Raw genomic sequence first — 19,117 nt, forward strand, 5'->3', positions numbered from 1 at the left:
CTCTATGGGATGCTGGCACCACAGGGTAGAGGATTAGCCTACTGAACTGCCGTGCTGGTCCCAGGAAACAGTCCTGTGAGAAAGCACTATGCGATAAAGCTGACCACAGGATTGATTATTATCATTATTATTATTTTGTAATTTATTTTCGTGGGAAAGGCAGATGTACAGAGAGATGGAGAGAGAGTTTCCATCTGTTGGTTCATTCCCCAAGTGGCCAGAACGGCCGGAGATGAGTCAATCTGAAGCCAGGAGCTTCTGCCGAGTCCCCCACATGGATACAGGCCCCACATGGATACATCCCATGTGGGATGCTGGCTCTTGGAGGTGGAGGATTAGCCAGTTGTACCATTGTGCCAGCCCTGATTCAGGATTAATTCTACCATATACTGAAACTTTACAGTGTATGCTCCTACTAAATATATGTTACTAGAAAAGCTTGGTGGGGGGCCCAGCATGGTAGACTAGCGACTAAAGTCCTCACCTTAGACGCACTGGGATCCCATATGGGCACCGATTCTAATCCCGGCAGCTTCACTTCCCATCCAGCTTCCTGCCTGTGGCCTGGGAAAGCAGTTGAGGACAGCCCAAAGTCTTAGGACCCTGCACCTGTGTGGGAGAACCGGGAAAAGTTCCTGGTTCCCAGCTTCGGATCAGCACAGCACCGGCCGTTGCGACCAGTTGGGGAGTGTATCAAAGGACAGAAGATCTTGCTCTCTGTCTCTCCTCCTCCTGTATAGCTGATTTTCCAATTAAAAAAATAGCTAAATAAATATTTTTAAAAAAAGAGAAAAGCTTGGTGGGTTCTTTCCTCTGTTTAGTATGAAATGAAAAGCTGGGAATCAGTTACAGAGACATTTTACCTGTAAAGTGACCAGGTGAACGTAGAAAGAGGGTAGGGGCACGCACCTCCTGGGAGTTAGCCAGGACGTGGGGAGCCTCTGGAAAGGAAAAAGGGAGAGACAGCAAATGTTTTTAGAAGGATCTTAGGGTTTTAAGCCTTCCCCGACTCTCCCTTGTCTGGCTGGGAACTTGTAGGAAGACATTCTCCATTGGCGGTCTCTCAAGCAGTTAGGAAATGGGCAATTCATGTGCCACTCACATGAAGGCGTGGCCAGGATTTTCGTGGACTTGGGTGGTCTCAATATGCATCTTTTTTGGGGGGGAAGATTTTTGTTTTCTATGAAAAGCATAGAAGAGACAGACAAGGAGGAACAGAGATCTTCTGTCCACCATCTCACTTCAAATGGCCACAACAGGCAGCGCTGGGCTGGTCCAAAGCTGGAAGCCAGGAGCTTCTTTGCCTGTCCCACATGGTTGTAGGGGCCCAAGCACTTGGATCATCTTCTGATGCTTTCCCTGGTCATGGAGAGGGAAGCAGGATCAGAAATGGAACAGCCAGGACTCAAAGCAGTGCCCATATTGGGTGCCATTGCCACAGGCTTAGCTGGCTAACACTGCAGCCTTGGCCCCGGGTGTGCTTATGTTTGTAGGTGGAATGCCTCAGTAGTGTGTTGAAATGCTTAGACACAAGGAGATTGGAGGTCTGGCACAGGCTAGGATATTGGACTGCTCTGACGTCATAATTGACACGAACCTGATCACTCCCTGCCAGTCTTCTGACTACATCTGGGAGGTAGATGTGACTTGTCTAGTGAGGTGCAGGAGTCGGATTTACTGCTTTGCTTAGGGGCCTTGTGCCTGAATATGGTATTACGCCTGTGTTAGGTTAGGAATTCTCCCAGAATCTGTTGCAAAGCTGTCATCAAGATCTCTTGGTAGGAAGACCCTAAATAGCAGCTGCTTTTGACCATCTTGAGACCCAGTCATGTGAGATAACAGGCCCTCACTTCCCAGGCCTCAGCGAGTTCCCAGGTCTTAGGATTCATTGCGTTGTGTGCCTTAAATGTGGATTCATGACCCAGAACAAGTACATAAGCCAAGGTTGTTCTATTACTGTGCCTTTGGCCTTGTGTTTTCCATTTAAAATTTAGAACTTGTTACATGTCACGGGTTACCTGTCACTTTTCTGTATAAGTTCAATGCTTCTTTTTTTAAAGAAAAGAAAATTTAAGATTTATTTCATTTTTTTTTTTTTGGAAAGACAGATTAACAGAGAGAAGGAGAGAAGGATCTTCCATTTGCTGGTTCACTGCCCAAGTGGCCACAGTGGCCAGAGCTGATCTGATCTGAAGCCAGGACCCAGTAGCCTCCTCTGGGTCTCCCACACGGGTGCAGAGTATCAAGCCTTTGTTTCATTTTCTACTGTTTTCCCAGGCTACAAGCAGGGAGCTGGATGGAAAATGGAGCAGCAGGGATATGAACTGGCATTTATTTTGGGATTCCGGCACGTACAAGGCAAGGACTTTAGCCACTAGGTTACCACGCTGGGCACAGAAATTCAACTCTTAACTGCAGTGGCCCAGCACTTGGAGATAATAGTTCAGGACCACACAATCTTTGTCCACATGTCACTTAGCCTGCACAAAAAAATACCTCTTTGAGGACACCTGCTGAGCCACTCCTGGTTCAGCCTTTCAGACTCCTGCCTCCCAGAATAGGCACAGGAGTCCACAGTGCATGACTCTCACACATTACAATGCCCTGCTGCTTTCAATTACTTGCATTTTTAAAAAATATTTATTTTCTTTTCATTGGAAAGTCAGATATACAGAGAGGAGGAGAGACAGAGAGAAAGATCTTTCGTCTGATGACTCACTACCCAAAGTGTCCGCAATGGCCTGTGCTATATCAATCCTAAGCCAGGAGCCAGGAACCTCTTCCAGGTCTCCCACACAGGTGCAGGGTCCCAATGCATTGGGCCGTCCTCGACTGCTTTCCCAGGCCACAAGCAGGGAGCTGGATGGGAAGTGGAGCTGCCGGGATTAGAATCGGTGCCCATATGGGATCCTGGGGCATTCAAGGCAAGGACTTTAGCTGCTAGGCCATGCTGCTGGACCCATTTACTTGCATTTTTTGGGACAGCAGCTCTCTGTTGTGGTTGAAGTTGACAGTAGCTTCTACCTGCTCCTATCCCAAAAGCCTGTCAATCAGAGCATGCCCTTGGATCAGCTACCTGGGAGGGTGACCCAGGGGAATACTTGTCACCCTCAGTGGACACCCAGAGGCCTGTGTTATCCGAGATGCTGTTGGAACAGGGATGGAGCCCTGCAGCTGGTCCCAGGCCCTGGCACTGAGCCTCCACCTTGGGCAAGGAAACTCAAGTGGCACCTTGAGAAGGAGCGAGCGTGATGTCCCAGGGCCCCAGTGTAGGAAGAGTACCTCTCACACTGCACACAGGGAGTATCCTGTGTAGGAGTGTGGCACTGCCACTCACTTCCATCTAATCCGATCTCTCTGTCTTTCTCTTTTGAAAGATTTATTTTATTTTTATTGCAAAGTCAGGTATACAGAGAGGAGTGGAAACAGAGAGGAAGATCTTCTGTCTGATAATTCACTTCCCAAGTGACTGCAACAGCTGACGCTGGGCTGATCCGAAGCCAGGAGCCAGGAATTTCTTCCGGGTCTCGCATGGGGGTGCAGGGTCCCAAGATTTTGGGCCGTCCTCAACTGCTTTCCCAGACGACAAGCAGGGAGCTGGTTGGGAAGCAGGGCTGCTGGGATTAGAACCGGCGCCCATATGGGATCACGGTGCATTCAAGGCGAGCACCTTAGCCACTAGGCCACAACACCGGGCCCAATCCAATCTCTTTTTAGGTTTACTCATTTATTTAAAAGGCGGAGAGTCAAGAGAGAGGAACAGAGAACTTTCATGTGATAATTCACTTTCCAAAAGTCCTCAACAGGTAGGACATGACCAAGCTGAGCCGGGTGACAGGGACTCCATCCTGGTCGGCTGCTCTTAGGGCAGGGTCCCCAGCATCTGGGCCATCCCTCGTTGATTCCTAGGGACATTACAGGAAGTTGGACTGAAAGTGAAGAGTCTGGGACTTGAACCGGCACTCTGATAAGGGATGCCAGCTCCCACTGCGCCAGAATGCTCGTCCCCATTAATAAGACTCAACTATGATCAGGGGTTCTTCAATTTTCAGTTGAGATAGTCTGATTTTCAATATGATTGCAAATCACATATAAACCTGCTGTGTTTAAAATCCTAAGTCAGTACATGTCTTTTTCATAAATATACATATATATAAAATGCTACTTAATAGAAATATATATATATAAATATACATACTTGTAAATATTTGTATATATATATCAATATATACATATGTGTATGTATTGATACAGATATGTATGTAAAACTTGTAACCAAAAGCAGATTTGCAGAGCAAAGAGCTCAGGCAACAGATTGCTTGTTTCTAGGTACAAATCTTCAGTTTGATGGCTGAGAAAATTCTGATGTTTCAGGTGGAAGTGGGGTGAGGTATGATGTGGTAGGTAGCTCAAAAGGCTAATTCCCCTTGCGGCGCCAGCATCCTGTATGGGCACTGGTTTCAGTGCCAGTTGCTGTACTCTGATCCAGCTCCCTGCTAATGGCCTGGGGAAGGAGCAGTTGAGGATGGCTCCAATCCTTGAGACTCTGCACCCATAGGGAGACCTGGAAGAAGCTCCTAACTCCTGGCTCCTGGCTTCAGATTGGCTCAGCTCAGCACCTGCCCATATGGCCATCTGGGGAATGAACCAGTGGATTGAAGATCTCTTGGTCTTTCCTTCTCTAACTCTTGCCTTTCAAATAAAAATAAGTAAATCTTTAATTTTTAAATTTATTTTTATTACAAAGTCAGATATATAGAGAGGAGGAGAGACAGAGAGGAAGATCTTTCATCTGTTGATTCACGCCCCAAGTGGCTGCAACTGCCGGAGCTGAGCATAACTGAAGCCAGGAGCCTAGAGACTCCTCAGGGTCTTCTATGCAGGTGCAGGATCCCAAGGCTTTTAGCCATCCTTGACTGCTTTCCCAGCCACAAGCAGAAAGCTGGATAGGAAGTGAGGCTGACGGGATTAGAACTGGTCCCCATAGGGCATCCTGGCATATGCTAGGCAAGGATTTTAACTGCTAGGCCATCACGCTGGGCCCAAATTTTTAATTAAAAATTTTTTTTTTGACCAGACTAAAACAAAATTACAATAGATCCGATTTAGTAGATATAAAAAGTCACTAAAGGGCCCGGCGGCGTGGCCTAGCGGCTAAAGTCCTCGCCTTGAAAGCCCCGGGATCCCATGTGGGCGCCGGTTCTAATCCCGGCAGCTCCACTTCCCCTCCAGCTCCCTGCTTGTGGCCTGGGAAAGCAGGAGAGGACGGCCCAAGGCTTTGGGACCCTGCACCCCCGTGGGAGACCCGGAAGAGGTTCCTGGTTCCCGGCATCAGATCGGCGCGCATCGGCCCGTTGCGGCTCACTTGGGGAGTGAATCATCAGACGGAAGATCTTTCTCTCTGTCTCTCCTCTGTGTATATCTGGCTGTAATAAAATGAATAAATCTTTAAAAAAAAAAAAAGTCACTAAACCTATCAAACCAGTGAGACTGTGAAAATATGAGGGGACTTCAAAAACTCCTGAGGGATAGAGAAGAAAGGAAGTTTATTTGGTGTAAAAAGCATGTTGAAGTTCCATTACACACACAGGTCTTTTAAGAACGCATAGAACATGAATATCAAGAAATCTTCAGGGAGAATCAAGATGGCAGAATAGGGTAAGGACACGTTTAAACGGACGGAAAAATGTTTGAGCAGGATGAAGCAGAGAGGACGTATTTCAAGAAATAGGAAAGGACAGAACAACAGCAGAGGGGTACCTGGAGACTGACAGACACAGGAAAGCAGCGGGCACAGCAGTGTGGTGTTGCAGTGACTGATACTCCAGCAGGGCGATCTGAATGCCACCAGCAGCTGGAACTCCACCAGCAACCAGGTGGGAAGGGACTTTCACTGGGAGCTTGGGAGCTCGGGAGGTAAACCCAGATAAAGACTTGTCTGTCCTGCTGGTCTGTTTGGTCTGACCAGGAGCAGAGCAGCAGATCTCAGATGGGCAGTGCGAGAACAGGGTGGATTTCACAGCCCAGTCAGCCCCCTAGAGCTGAATTGGGTGCCATTTTGCGTAAGGGGCAAAGGGCAAGGGAAAGGACTGAGCATGCGCTGAGCTGGGAGTGAACTCATTTCTGACTCAGTGAACTGCAACGACGTGGCATTTTACGGGTTCCACCCGGAGCAGGTCTGGGTAGCCCTCAGATCTGATGGCCAGCAGATCAAGAACTGTAGTGGTGGTACGTCAGACACCATTTTGCATACTGTGGCAATAGCTTTAGGACTGCAGGGGACAACAGTGAACTGCGCATGTGCTGAGCTCGGGAGAACTCGCTGATGTCAGTGGATTGTACTTGTCCCGCAGGAAAATAATGCTGACTGTGACATCGTACCAGCCAAAATAGGTCCGTGTGGCATCCAGACCTAACGTCCAACAGGTTCCAACAATATCAGTGCCACAAACAACCTAATTATATAGGACACCTGGAGTCTCTAATCCTGGGACCTGCTCCAACCGGAAGTGGGAGAATGGTTGCAGAGACAACAGTGCAGCCTCAGCACAGTATCACAGGAGGTGGAGAGTGGTGAGCCAAGAGCTGGGGCTGTGGAGACCACGGCGGAGATCTGACATAAGAACCCAGACCTGGAACTCGCTGGAGGTTGTGGCACAAGTGGCTGCAAGCAAAAACTTGTGTACCAACTGTAATAAGTAAAATCGCATTGTAGACCTGTGGGTGGGTGACACAGCTTAGAAACCTGCCCCAAGGAGAAGACTCTGCTAAGCAGAAGTACAATGATCAAGAGCAAAAGAAGAGACAAAGGCACAATGAATATTACTGAAAATTCCCCTACAAAGGAGCAAAACCCTATGCCAACCTCAGAGTTAACTGAGGAAGACATCGAGAAAATGGGGGACACAGAATACATAAGACTCATTTTAAAGCTTCTGATCAACAATGAGAAGCTCATGCAAGAGTTCAAAGAATTTAAGGAAGCAATCAAGCAAATCAAGGCTGATACATCAGAAATTAAGAACACAGTAGAGCAAATTAAAAGTACAGTGGAGAGTCTCCAAAGTAGAATGAAGCAAGCAGAAGAATCTCAGAATTGGGAGATATTTCCTGACACCGGGGGAAGCAAGCAAAAAGCTGGAAGCAGAGCTGGATCAGGCTAAAAACAAGTATTCAAGAATTGAAAGACACTCTTAAGAGGCCAAATCTAAGAGTTATGGGAGTCCTAGAAGGTGCAGAAAGAGAAGGTGAGTTTGCAAATGTATTTATTGAACTAATAAAGGAAAATTTCCCTAATCTGGAGAAAGAATTGGGAAACAAGATCCAGGAGGGGCACAGAACTCCCAATAGGCTTGATCAAAAGCGATCTTCACCACGACATATGATAATCAAGCTCTCTTCAATTGAACATAAGGAAAAAATCACGTGAAAAAATCAATTGACATATAAAGGAAAGCCAATTAAGCTCACAGGAGATCTCTCACAGGAAACTCTACAGGCAAGAAGAGAATGGAGTGACATATTCCAGATTCTAAAAGAAAAAAATTGCCGGCCTAGGATAATTTATCCAGCCAAGCTTTCTTTCGTCTTTGAAAAGGAAATACAATTCTTCCACAGTAAAGAAAAGCTAAAAGAATTTGCCTCTTTCAAACCTGCCTTACAAATGATACTTCAAGATGTTCTCTTGAGAGAGAAGAGGAATTGCACCTACCAAAACCAAAGGCAAACGGGAAGAACATCCCAGTAAATGACAACAGAAAACTAAACCAGTGAACAAAGCATTCCTAAAATGACAGGACCAAAGTACCACCCATACATATTAAACTCTGAATGTAAATGGCTTAAATTCAATCAAACGCCATAGATTAGTAGACTGGATTAAAAAGCAAAACCCATCTGTTTATTGTCTGGAGGAGACACACTTCACCAACAAAGATCAGTGGAAACTATATCATGTGGTTTTTGTTGTTTTCTGTTGGTTTCATCTCTTCAGAACACTTTCTTCCGATTAAATCATTCAGTGACTCGTAGATCATGCAGTGGCATCATTTTCTTCAAGAAGGATCTTGATTTTCATTTCTTCAGCTACATGTTAGTCATTTAATAGCATGTTATTTAACTTTTTGGTGGTGTTAGTTTCTTTTTTCTCCCTGATGTTGATTTTGTTTTGTGGCTCTCCATTTAAGGGGATGTATAGTAGCTGTGCAATGGAGACTGTCATATCTAGTAAAATGTCATTTAACTTCATGGCATTGTAAATTTATATTTTTCTTTCTATTGTTGATTTTGTATCATGACTTTTCATTTTTTGGGATATATAGTATCTGTGAAATGGAGACTAACATCCAGATGTGAGGATGCAGTGTGGTATGCATTTCTGCTTCCAGACAAAGATGGACTTACCATGAAACTGTTCACTATATCTTGACAATAGGATTCTGGACTCTCTGCCATTGTCCATGCCCGCAATGATGGACATATGACTGTGTATGAAGAACTATATGTTAATAATGATATAGGGGAACTAGGTTGGGTGGAGGGAATTGGGAAGGGGATAAGGGAATTTGGAGATGGAACTGTATCATAAAATCATAGCAATAATAATAAAATGTATATATAAAAAAAGAAATCTTCAAGCACAGATTATAAATGTTCACACCAAACCAAACTTACCTTTCAATAACTTTTTCATGGACCTTCTGAAGCATACTTGTAGCCGTAAGGCTACTTCACTAACAACCACAGGTGACGTGGAACTTGGGTTATTTATGGTAAATTCTTATGTTGGGCAGCAATAAAATCTTCAGGTGCCAACCTGTGTGGCCAGGATGTTTAAGCCTTGTCTTGTAGTAATAGATTCCCTGTTGTGGTGCCCACAGTTTCTGTGCTCAGTGACCGTAAGTCCGGGCAAGGGCTGGTTCCCCAACTGGAGTGCCAGTGTGAAATCTTGTGCTCCATTTCCCATCCAGCTCAGTGCTAATCTCCTGGGAAATAGACAATGATGCTCCAAGCACTTCTTGTCCTGCTCCCCACATGGGAGACCTGGATGGAATTCCTAGCTCCTGGTTTCAGCATGGCCCAACCATGGCTGTGGCAGCCATTTGGAGATCAAACAGCTTTGTTTTGGAGGCTTTGCTTTTCAAATAAATAAATAAAACTTTACAAAGAGCCTTTTTAAATCATAAAAAATGCATAATTATTCAATAAAGAAAATTCCAGTAAGTAAACAAAAAAATATAACTTTATAACAACAACTCAAATAACTTATTTTACTTTCTCTGAAGTTTTATCATTCATGGAACCCTGAATGTGAAAATAATAGTCCTACCCACTTTCCCGTAGCCCTTGAACCTTTGTGCCCTAATTAATTATATAAAACACACACACATTTGTAATCGAAACACTATATCACTTCCACTCTGATTTCTCCAATTCATTGATTGTTGATGTACGGAATCTGGATTTCTTATTGTATTTCCATTTTGTCTTGCAAGTTGAAGAACCCTAAAAACAGTTGGGCTAATGGGATTCAGGGCAATGTCCCACTTTGACAGGAATCTTTACTCTTTCTTTTTAATTTATTTATTTATATTGCAAAATCAGATACACAGAGAGGAGGAGAGACAGAGAGGAAGATCATCCCCTCCTATGGTTCACTTCCTTAGCAGCTGCAATGGCTAGAGCTGAGCAGATCAGAAGCCAAGAGCCTGGAGCTTCTTCCAGGTCTCCCATGGGAGTGCAGGGTCTTTTTTTTTAAAGATTTATTTTATTTTTATTACAAAGTCAGATATACTGAGAGGAGGAGAGATAGAGAGGAAGTGGAGCTGCCGGGATTAGAACCAGCGGCCATATGGGATCAAGGTGAGGACCTTAGCCACTAGGCCAAGCTGCCGAGCCCAGGGGTGCAGGGTCTTAAAGCTTTAAGCTATCCTTGACTGCTTTCCCAGGCCACAAGCAGGGAGCTGGATGGGAAGTGGAGCTGCTGGGATTAGAACTGCTGCCCCCCCCCCCAAACAAAACAAAAGAAACAAACAAACAAAAAAAACTGCTGCTCATATGGGATCGCAGCGCATTCAAGTTGAGAGCTTAGCAACTATGATATGGCACCTGGATCAAGAGCCAGTACTCTCAAAGCTAAAGGTGCACAGGTGGCAGCTGCCTTGACACTGGGGATTCGAGCCCTCACCCAGGCTGGTGACTCTGTGGTATCCTCAGGAGCCTGCACCTGCCAGCATCAGGGGCTTTCAGTCTGGACAAGGGCTGACACAGTGCTGCCTGTCCAGCTCCCAGCAGCCCAGCTCTCCTTGCCTTGCCTCAGGGCCGCTGTGAGGTGAGGAGTCCCCATGGTCTCCTGTGCACCCTCCCCCCTCAGTTTCTGCACTCCATGCAGCTAGAACCTCCTGAGGCTCCAAAACCCACAACCACCACCCACAAAACACACACCCATGTTCCCTGTGCTGGGCCAGTCTCAAAGTCCTGTTAAAGACCCTGGTCCTGGCCCCTGGCCTGCACCCTGGGCAGATCTCCTGCGCAGAACGCAAGACCTGGGCCTTGCACATGCCCCACCCCCTCCTGGGAGCCAGCAAGCCTGCTGTGTATCCAACATTGGACAGCAGAGACTTTCAGGAGTGGTTTAGCTGTTTCCATCAAGGTGCTTAAACTGAAATATCTTAACTAAACTGAACTGTGGTTATGCAACAAGGTGGAGGAATCCACCATGGGGGGAGGGTTTGGGGAGGGGTGGGGAGAATCTCAGTACCTATGAAACTGTGTCACATAATACAATGTAATTAATGAATAAATTAAAAAAAAAACTGAAACATCTTGGGGGTTCAAGATTACCCACCCAGAAATAGTAATTTCAAGTTGTATTACTGTTTTAGAGAGTAGTCAATCTTGCCACACCCTCAGGATTCTGAAGTCCCAAACTTAGTCAAAGTGAAGGAGTCCTTGAGTCCCACCCTGCCCTAGTCCTTTCCCTTTCCTGCCTGCATTCCTGATAGAATCAATGCAGACAGAGTCAAGGTCCAATCAGGAGCATCTGCATGGGTCAGGAGGCCTGGTGATTGGAGGGGGAGGGGCCTGGAGATTACAGGCCCCAATGGAAGCCCCCACCTGGCGAAAAGCACTACTCACAGCCAAGGGTCCCAGCACCTGTGCCTGCTCCCTCCAGAGCTCTGGGTGCACTCCCAGTTTCGCCCACAGCCAGAAAGTTGCCGCCCTCCACGGGGCTCCCAAGCAGCCCAGGCTCCATCTCCAGGGAGGACACAGCACCAGAAGGTAAGAGCCATTTCTCCCTTGGCTTCCTTTGACCCCAATGCTACAGGTCTCTTTGAAACATTCTCCCAAGATTCTCCTGGATTTCAGCATGTGGTTGAGAGTGTGGGGGCTGGGAGGGCAATCTTAGAGTTGGACATGTTAGGGCTAATTATGATAAGCTGTCCGAGATAGGATGTGTTCTGCTTTTGAAATTCTTTAACAATCTGTTCACGTATGTGAAAGGCCAAATGTGTGAGAGAGAGAGACAGAGAAATCTCACCATGTGCTGGTTCACTCCCCACATGGCCACATCAAGTGGGGCCGGGCCAGGCTGAAGCCTGCAGCCCAGGAATTGTGTCCCAGTCTTCTTCCCATGTGGGTACAGGGCACCTAAGCACTTGGGCCATGTTCCTCTGCTTTCCCAGGCACACTAGCAGGGAGCTTGCTGGGAAAAGGAGTAGTCAGGACCTGACAGCAGGTGGATCAGATGGCTTGCTGGTGTTGCAGAGGGCTGCCCATCCTACCGCTGGACAACTTTGGCCAGCAGTTTTCAAAAAATTCTTTTGTAAAACTTTATTATAAAAATCAAATATACTGAGAGGATGAGATTTATTCCCCAAGCAGCTGCAAAGGCTTTAGCTGTGCATATATGAAGCCAGGAACCAGGAGCCTTTCTGTGTATTCTGCATGAATGTAGTGTCCCAAGGCTTTGGGCTATGCTTTACTGCCCTCTCATGGCACAAGCCACGAGCAGGATTGAGAGTGGGCCGCTGAGATTAAAATGTGTGTCCCTATGAGATCCTGCTTTGTATAAGGTGAGGAATTTAACCAGCAAGCTACTGCGCTGGGTCTTGTAGTATTTAACTTTTTATTTTTTTTTTCAAATATTTTTTATTTTTACTACAAAGTCAGAAATACAGAGAGAGGAGGAGAGACAGAGAGGAAGATCTTCCATCCGATGATTCATTCCCCAAGTGAGCCGCAACTGGCCGGTGCGCGCCGATCAATCCGATGCCGGGAACCAGGAACCTCTTCCAGGTCTCCCACATGGGTGCAGTGTCCCAATGCATTGGGCCGCCCTCGAGCTGGATGGGAAGTGGAACTGCTGGGATTAGTACCGGTGCCCATATGGGATCCCGGCGCGTTCAAGGTGAGGACTTTAACCGCTAGGCCACTCCGCCGGGTCCAGTTTTTAGCTTTTTGCAGAGAATCTTTAGTTAAGCCATAGTGAGTGGGCACATTTGAAGAGTTGCAGTGTATAGCAGTTGAGCACGTGTGTACAGGACGGCCTGGCCTGGTCAGGCAATGAGCATTTCTCTGTGTTTGGAGCCCTTGAACTCTTCTGTTGTGGGGCTTACGTACAGAGTCCCTCACTCTGAACTTGAGGCTCCCATCATGCTGTGGGACACTGTGACTCCTCCCGTCCTCTCACTTTTAGCACTTGCTCCCCAGCCTCCTCCCTCACCCCTACCAGCCTCTAATCATTGCTCTCCCACACCTAGACTGACCTCCCTGAATCACCACAGCTGATTTCTGGGTCTGGCTCATTTTGCTTTTCAAGTCCATATCTTAGTTGTCTCCATGGTGTTACAAATGACAAGATTTCATTCTTTATCACCAAATAGCACTCCCTAGAGATTTCCTCCTCCCTTCTTCTTCCTTTTTCTTGAAAGATCCATTCATTTGGAAGCAGTTACAGGGAGGGGGAGACAGGCTTGTGTTCTTGCTGGTTCACTCCCCCAATGAGATAAGGGTGTTGCAGTTGGATCTGTGCCCTGGCCCTGTTGCAACTGGATTATCTGGTTGTAGTGTGGGGTCTCACATGCTCACATAGTGGATAGTAACTCTTTGGTTTGCAAATGCTTTCTTCTTGTCTGTTCTCTGCACTCCACTTCCTGGACTACACAGAAGTTTCAAAAAAAAAAGAAGTTTCCCAGCTTTCTCCAGTCCCATTGTCTATTTTTGCTTTTGTTGCCTGCCTTGTTGTGATCTCATCCAGAAATCACTGCCTAATCATACGCCTTGAGTTGTTTCCCCAGGGTTTGACATTTCTGGTCTTACATGTAGTTCTTGGAGCATTAAATTATCTTCTTCTTCTTTTTTTTTTTTTTTTTTTTTTTAGTTTCCTTAACGTTTGTATTTATTGGAAAGACAGATGTATAGAGAGAAGGAGACACAGAAAGAATCACCAGTTGGATCTGCATGTGGCCACAATGGCCAGAGCTGAGCCGATCTGAAGCCAGGAGCCAAGAGCTTCCTCTGGGTCTCTCACACAGGTTCAGGGTCCCAAAGTCATGGGCCATCTTCTACTGCTTTCCCAGGCCACAGGGAAGGAGCTGGATGGGAAGGGGAGCAGCCTGGATACAGAGCAGAGCCTCTATGGGATCCTGGTGTTTGCAAGGCAAGGATATCGACAGAATGTTACTATTGTTGTTATTATTACTATTAACTGTTTCATTTGAAAGCCAGAGAAAACAGTCAGATATTCAGTCCCTTAATCCCCACTAACTACCTGAACAGTTAGAATAGAGCTGAATTCAAACCTCCCATGTGGATGTCTGGGACCTCATTAGTTGGGCTATATTCTACAACTTTACTGAATCTATGTATGAATTACTTGTTTGGGTAGATTCTTGTAATTACTTATTGTAGTATTTTTTAAAAGATTTATTTATTTTATTACAAAGTCAGAAATACAGAGAGGAGGAGAGACAGAGAGGAAGATCTTCCGTCCCATGACTCCCCAAGTAAGCCGCAACGGCTGGTGCATGCCGATCCAAAGCCGGGAACCAGGGACCTTTTCCGATCTCCCACACGGGTGCAGGGTCCCAAAGCTTTGGGCTGTCCTCCACTGCTTTCTGAGACCACAAGCAGGGAGCTGGATGAGAAGTGGAGCTGCTGGGATTAGAACCAGCACCCATATGGGATCCCGGCACATTCAAGGCGAGGATTTTAGCTGTTAGGCCATGCCGCCGTGCCCAAAACATTCTATCTTTAAAGATTTATTTATTTTTATTAGAAAGTAAGGTGTGCAGGGCGAAGCACAGCAGCCTGAAGGATAAAGTCCTTGCTTTTCAGGAGCTGGTATCCCAAATGTTCAATGGTTCTAATCCCAGTGGCCCTGCTTCCCATCAGCTCCCTGCTTGTGGTCTCAGAAAGCAGTGGAGGTCGGCCCAAAGCATTGGACCTGTACCCGCATGAGAGACCCAGAAGAGGTTCCTGGCTTCTGGCTTTGGATCAGTGCAGCTCTGGCTGTTGCAGCTGCTTGTGCAATGAATCATTGTATGGAAGATCTTCCTCTCTGTCTCCTCCTGTCTGTAAATACAATTTTCCAACAAAAATGAATCTGAAAAAAAAAAAGACAGTAATACATGCACAGAGGAGGAGAGACAGGAAGATCTTCTGCCGGCTGATTCACTGCCCACGTGGCATCAGTGTCCAGAGCTGAGCTGCTCCAGAGCCAGGAGCCAGGAGACGGATGTTTACACATGTCTGTCATGCAGATGCAGTGTCCCAAGGTTTTGGGCTGTCCTCAGCTGCTTTCCCAGGCCAGAAACAAGGACCGAGATGGGCAGTGGGACACCCATATGGGATTCAGGTGCATGCAAAGCAATAACTTCTGTCACTAGGCTAGAGTGCTGGGCTGTAGACACTTTTTCTTATTGACTTCCCTCCTACTCTTCTATGGAAGAGACCGCGTGAGGCACTGCCTGTGCTCTGATGGGGAGAAAAGATAGTCTTTGGCCTGTCAGGGCTTAAGAATTATTATTGGAGCCCAGCACAGTAGCCTAGCGGCTAAAGTCCTTGCCTTCCTGGCCTGGGGATCTCATATAACTGATGGTTCTAATCCAGGCTGCACCACTTCCCATCCTGCTCCCTGCTTGTTGGCTGGTAGAGCAGTGGAGGACAGCCAAAAGCCTTGGGACCCTACACCTGCCTGAAAGACCAGGAAGAAGCTCAGACACCTGGTATTGCATCAGCTCTGCTTCCGCTGTTGCAGCCACTTGGGGAGTGAATCAACAAACCGAAGATGTTTCTCTCTCTCTCCTCCTGTCTGTATATCTCACTTTCCAATAAAAATAAATAAAAATCATTATAAAGCAAGATTGTTAATCAGTTTGACTCAAACATATTTAACCTGCATGTTCTGGGTATTGTATCAGATCTTCCACACATCCAGGAAATAAGTGCAAAACTTTATTTCACTATGCACCTGGAAGTAACTTCTTACTATTTATTTATTAATTTATTTATTTATGTGCTTGAGTTAAATTTTAAGTAGATTCTAAAATTTGATTTTCTAGGTAAGTGTTGGAAACTCTGTTTCCAGTTCAGCCTCCTGCTGGGGCACCTGGGAAAGAGTAGCTTAAGGCCCAAGTGCTTGGCTCCTTATGGCCCGCTTGATCAGGACTAGAGTGGGTCCTGGATCCCAGGTTTGGCCTGGCACCGCTCCATTGTTGTTGGCATTCATGGAGCAGAGCAGTGCCTGGGAAGTCTGTCTCTTCCTCTCTGCCACTCTGCCTTGTCAAAAGTGTGTCTGAGTGGATTGGCAGTTTAGGCCACATGGCATGACCAATTCTGTTGCTTTAGGGCCTTGAATGATGGTCAGACAGGTTCCTTCCAGGGAGAGGGCATTTGCAGGCTGGCTCACTGGTCCTCACCTTGGTGACACAGGGGTCGGTACAGATGGGCCACTTGTCACTTTACGGCTGCCTCAGGGCCTGAGGAGTGTCAGGTGAGGCTGAGGTGTGAAATGTGGTCAAGAGGCTCAGAGGAGAATTGGGGTGACTCAGGAGTCCTGCACATCCGTGACGGCAGTCTGAGATGGGGTCCTTGACTGGGTGACTCAGGGCTTGCTTGGAGCTCTCCTGAAAGGTCTTTTCTCCCCGGATGTTTTCCCAGGGTTGTCACTGAGCACTCAGCAGGATGAGTGACATGTCCCCACCGAGACTCCTGCACTTGGCACAGAAGAGCCTGCTGGGTCATGAGGCCTTGGCCATCCTTAGTCTGGACCAGCTTCCCAGAGAGATGTTCCCTGCACTGTTCCTGGAAGCCTTCAACATGAGGCTCCTGGACACCTTGAAGGCCATGGTGAGGGTCTGGCCCTTTGAGTTCCTCCCTCTGGGCGCCCTCATGAAGAGTCCTGAAGTGGACATCTTGAGAGCTGTGTTGGATGGGCTCGACTTGCTATGTGCCCAGAAATCTCACTCCAGGTGACTCACACAGAGATCCAGGGAAGAGATTCGGGCTCAGGAAGGGTGGAGGGCTGGAAGATGTTGCAGGAGCTTCTTTGAATAGCAAGGGAGTCAGCTGAGAGAGGTCAGGTCCCCTGAGTCCTTCTGGGGAAGGGCTTCCTGAGGTGACAGAGGGTACATGGACCTTAGTGTTCTCATGGGGCACTTGAAGGCACTGGGTAGTGTGGACCAGGCAGGAGCTCTGTGCAAATGGGGATGAGTGACAGAATAGAGGAGAGGGGAGGGCCCCTTCCCTCCCTGCAGCCTCAGGGCTCTCAACCCTCCTCCCCTCCCTGAGCCTCTCCATCATTACCAAAGGCCCACAGGGGTCTGCAGTCACCATCCCCTCACCTCTGTCAGCATCAAGAAAAAAACTATAGGCAAAATAAGCAAACAAACAATTAAATCAAGGGGGAAGGGGAAGAAAGCTAGCAGTAGGGGTTTGAGAGGTGGGCTCCCCAGCTCAGAAGTCCCCTCTGCCTACTCTCTGAGTCTTCCCTGTTTTACCCCCAGGAGAGGGAAGCTGCATGTGCTGGATTTACGGGATGCTGGTCTGAATTTCTGGAATGTGTGGGCTGAGAGCCTGGATGATGCCTGCTCTCCAAAGCCCAAGATGAAGAGGCTACCAGTGGAACACAAGGGGCCCAAGTCAGCCTTGAAGGTCATAGCCAATGTCTACCTCACCACAGCCACCCCTGATGAGTTTCTCACCCACCTGCTTCAGTGGGTGAAGGAGAGAGCCAGCCTGGTGCACCTGTGCTGTCACCAGCTAAAGATCTCGGCAAGTCTCATCCACAGCATGAGCAAATTCCTGGACATTCTGGAGCTTGGCTGCATCCAGGAGGTGGAAGTGTTCTGTGACTGGCAACTCTCTGCCCTGGCCAAGTTTGCTCCCTTCCTGGGCCGGATGAGCAGCCTTCGCAAATTGAGTCTTGCTTACATAAGCGTTACATTGCTTGTCACAATAGAGGAAATGATAGAGTCAATTTTTCAGTTCGCCTCCCAGTTTGCCAAGCTGCCCCACCTTTGCAGCCTTCATATTCGCTCCTGTTACTTTGTGAATCAGGTGCTCAGGTGAGAAACAAGGCAAAGTGTCCTGGGAGGGCAGAGTGAGCCTGGCTCATGGGCCAGCCAGAAGCTGAGGATTAGTGAAGGACAAGCAAGGCTTGCTACTTCATCCTGATCATGAGTACTGATGTAGCAGGCACAGTGACAGGAAGCTAACTGCCTGGTGGAGGGAGCAGGTTCTGATCTTAAGGGTGAGTTTGGTAATTCATCAAGAAGTGTGTCGGAAAAAGTAGGTCTGTGAACTGGGCACCTTAAAATGTCAGCTGTCCACTCAGCACCTGTGTGGACAGGGTGAGCCTGTGTCTGGTGCCTGGAGTCCCAGGGAGGTGTGTGACCTCTGAGAAATGCATGTGAAAGGTGACAGGTGGTTCTGGGGTCCCGGGCTGTGAGTGAGGCCTCCTGGGAGGGCACCCACAGGATTGATGCTGTACCTGTCCAGGGTCTGAGCTTATCCATGTCTCCCCTGGGCACTCATAGCCCAGACAAGTGGCACTCTGCTGGACAGGTGAGGAAATGTACCTTGAGAGGTTTTGTGAACTTGACCCAGTCACTCCAGAGACGGTGGGAAGCCGCAGCCTGAGAGTGGTTAACTTGAAAGAAGGGTCTGCATTTGGATTGGAGCACAGTTGGTGTTGGTGAGGGTGGGTTGTGAGTGGGATCTGATGCTTTGGGGTTTGGCCTAAACAGATGTCTCCCACCTTGGTGTCATGCTGCAGGACTCATTCTTGGTGTCTCCCCAGGTGCCTGAAGAGCCCCCTGGAGACTCTCTTTGTAAAGGCCTGCCTGCTCTCCGAAGCTGATGTCTGCTATCTGTCCCAGTGTCCAAGCCTCAGAGAACTCAAACACCTGCACCTGAGTGGTGTCCCACTGACCGACATCAGCCCTGAGCCCCTCCAAGTTCTGCTGGAGAGAGTGGCAGCCACCCTCCTGACCCTGAACTTGATGGACTGCGAGATCACTGACTCCCAACTCAATGCCATCCTGCCTGCCCTGAGCCAGTGCTACCAGCTCACCACCTTAAGTTTTTGGGGGAACAGAATCTCCATGGCCATGATGGAGAAGCTGCTACAGCACACAGGCAACCTCAGTGCTCTGAGACTTGAGCTGTACCCAGCTCCGCTGGAGAGCTATGACACCCAGGGCATTGTCCAGCGGGAGAGGTTTTTCCATCTCTGTACACAACTGATGGGCATGCTGGAAGGAGTAAGAGAGCCTAAGCAGGTTGTGTTTAGCACAGACCCCTGCGGGAAGTGTGCACAACGGATGCAGTTTGGCCTAAACCACTCTAATCAGTGCCACTGTTACCTGCTGGACTAAGTGGTACCCATTTCCACATCTTTCTTCTAGAAGCTTGCAGCGAGGACCAGGAATGGGCGTGTTTCAGATGGGCTCAGACTCTAGCTACAGCAGGAAGGGGGAAAGCAGCATAGGAAGCAGGAATTGCCAGGAGCAGGGAGTTGTCCTGAGTGGGGAGGGTTGCAGCAAGTCAGAACTCAGAACGGGATGGTCTGGAAGGAGCTCAGGTTGTTCTTATGTTTTAATGTAAGTAGGCTATC

General features: G+C 47.7%; 1 protein-coding gene across 1 annotated transcript; it reads left to right on the top strand.

Moving 5' to 3' along the window:
- Positions 1 to 16,185: 16,185 nt before the first annotated feature.
- Positions 16,186 to 18,878, top strand: LOC118758592 (PRAME family member 12-like). Its single transcript, XM_058661012.1, has 3 exons — positions 16,186 to 16,472; positions 17,007 to 17,567; positions 18,302 to 18,878. Exons 1-3 carry the CDS (start codon positions 16,186 to 16,188, stop codon positions 18,876 to 18,878), a joined length of 1,425 nt encoding a protein of 474 aa, XP_058516995.1.
- The last annotated feature ends 239 nt before the right edge of the window (positions 18,879 to 19,117 follow it).

Source organism: Ochotona princeps, chromosome 2 (assembly GCF_030435755.1).
Source record: "Ochotona princeps isolate mOchPri1 chromosome 2, mOchPri1.hap1, whole genome shotgun sequence".
NCBI classification, from domain to species: domain Eukaryota; kingdom Metazoa; phylum Chordata; class Mammalia; order Lagomorpha; family Ochotonidae; genus Ochotona; species Ochotona princeps.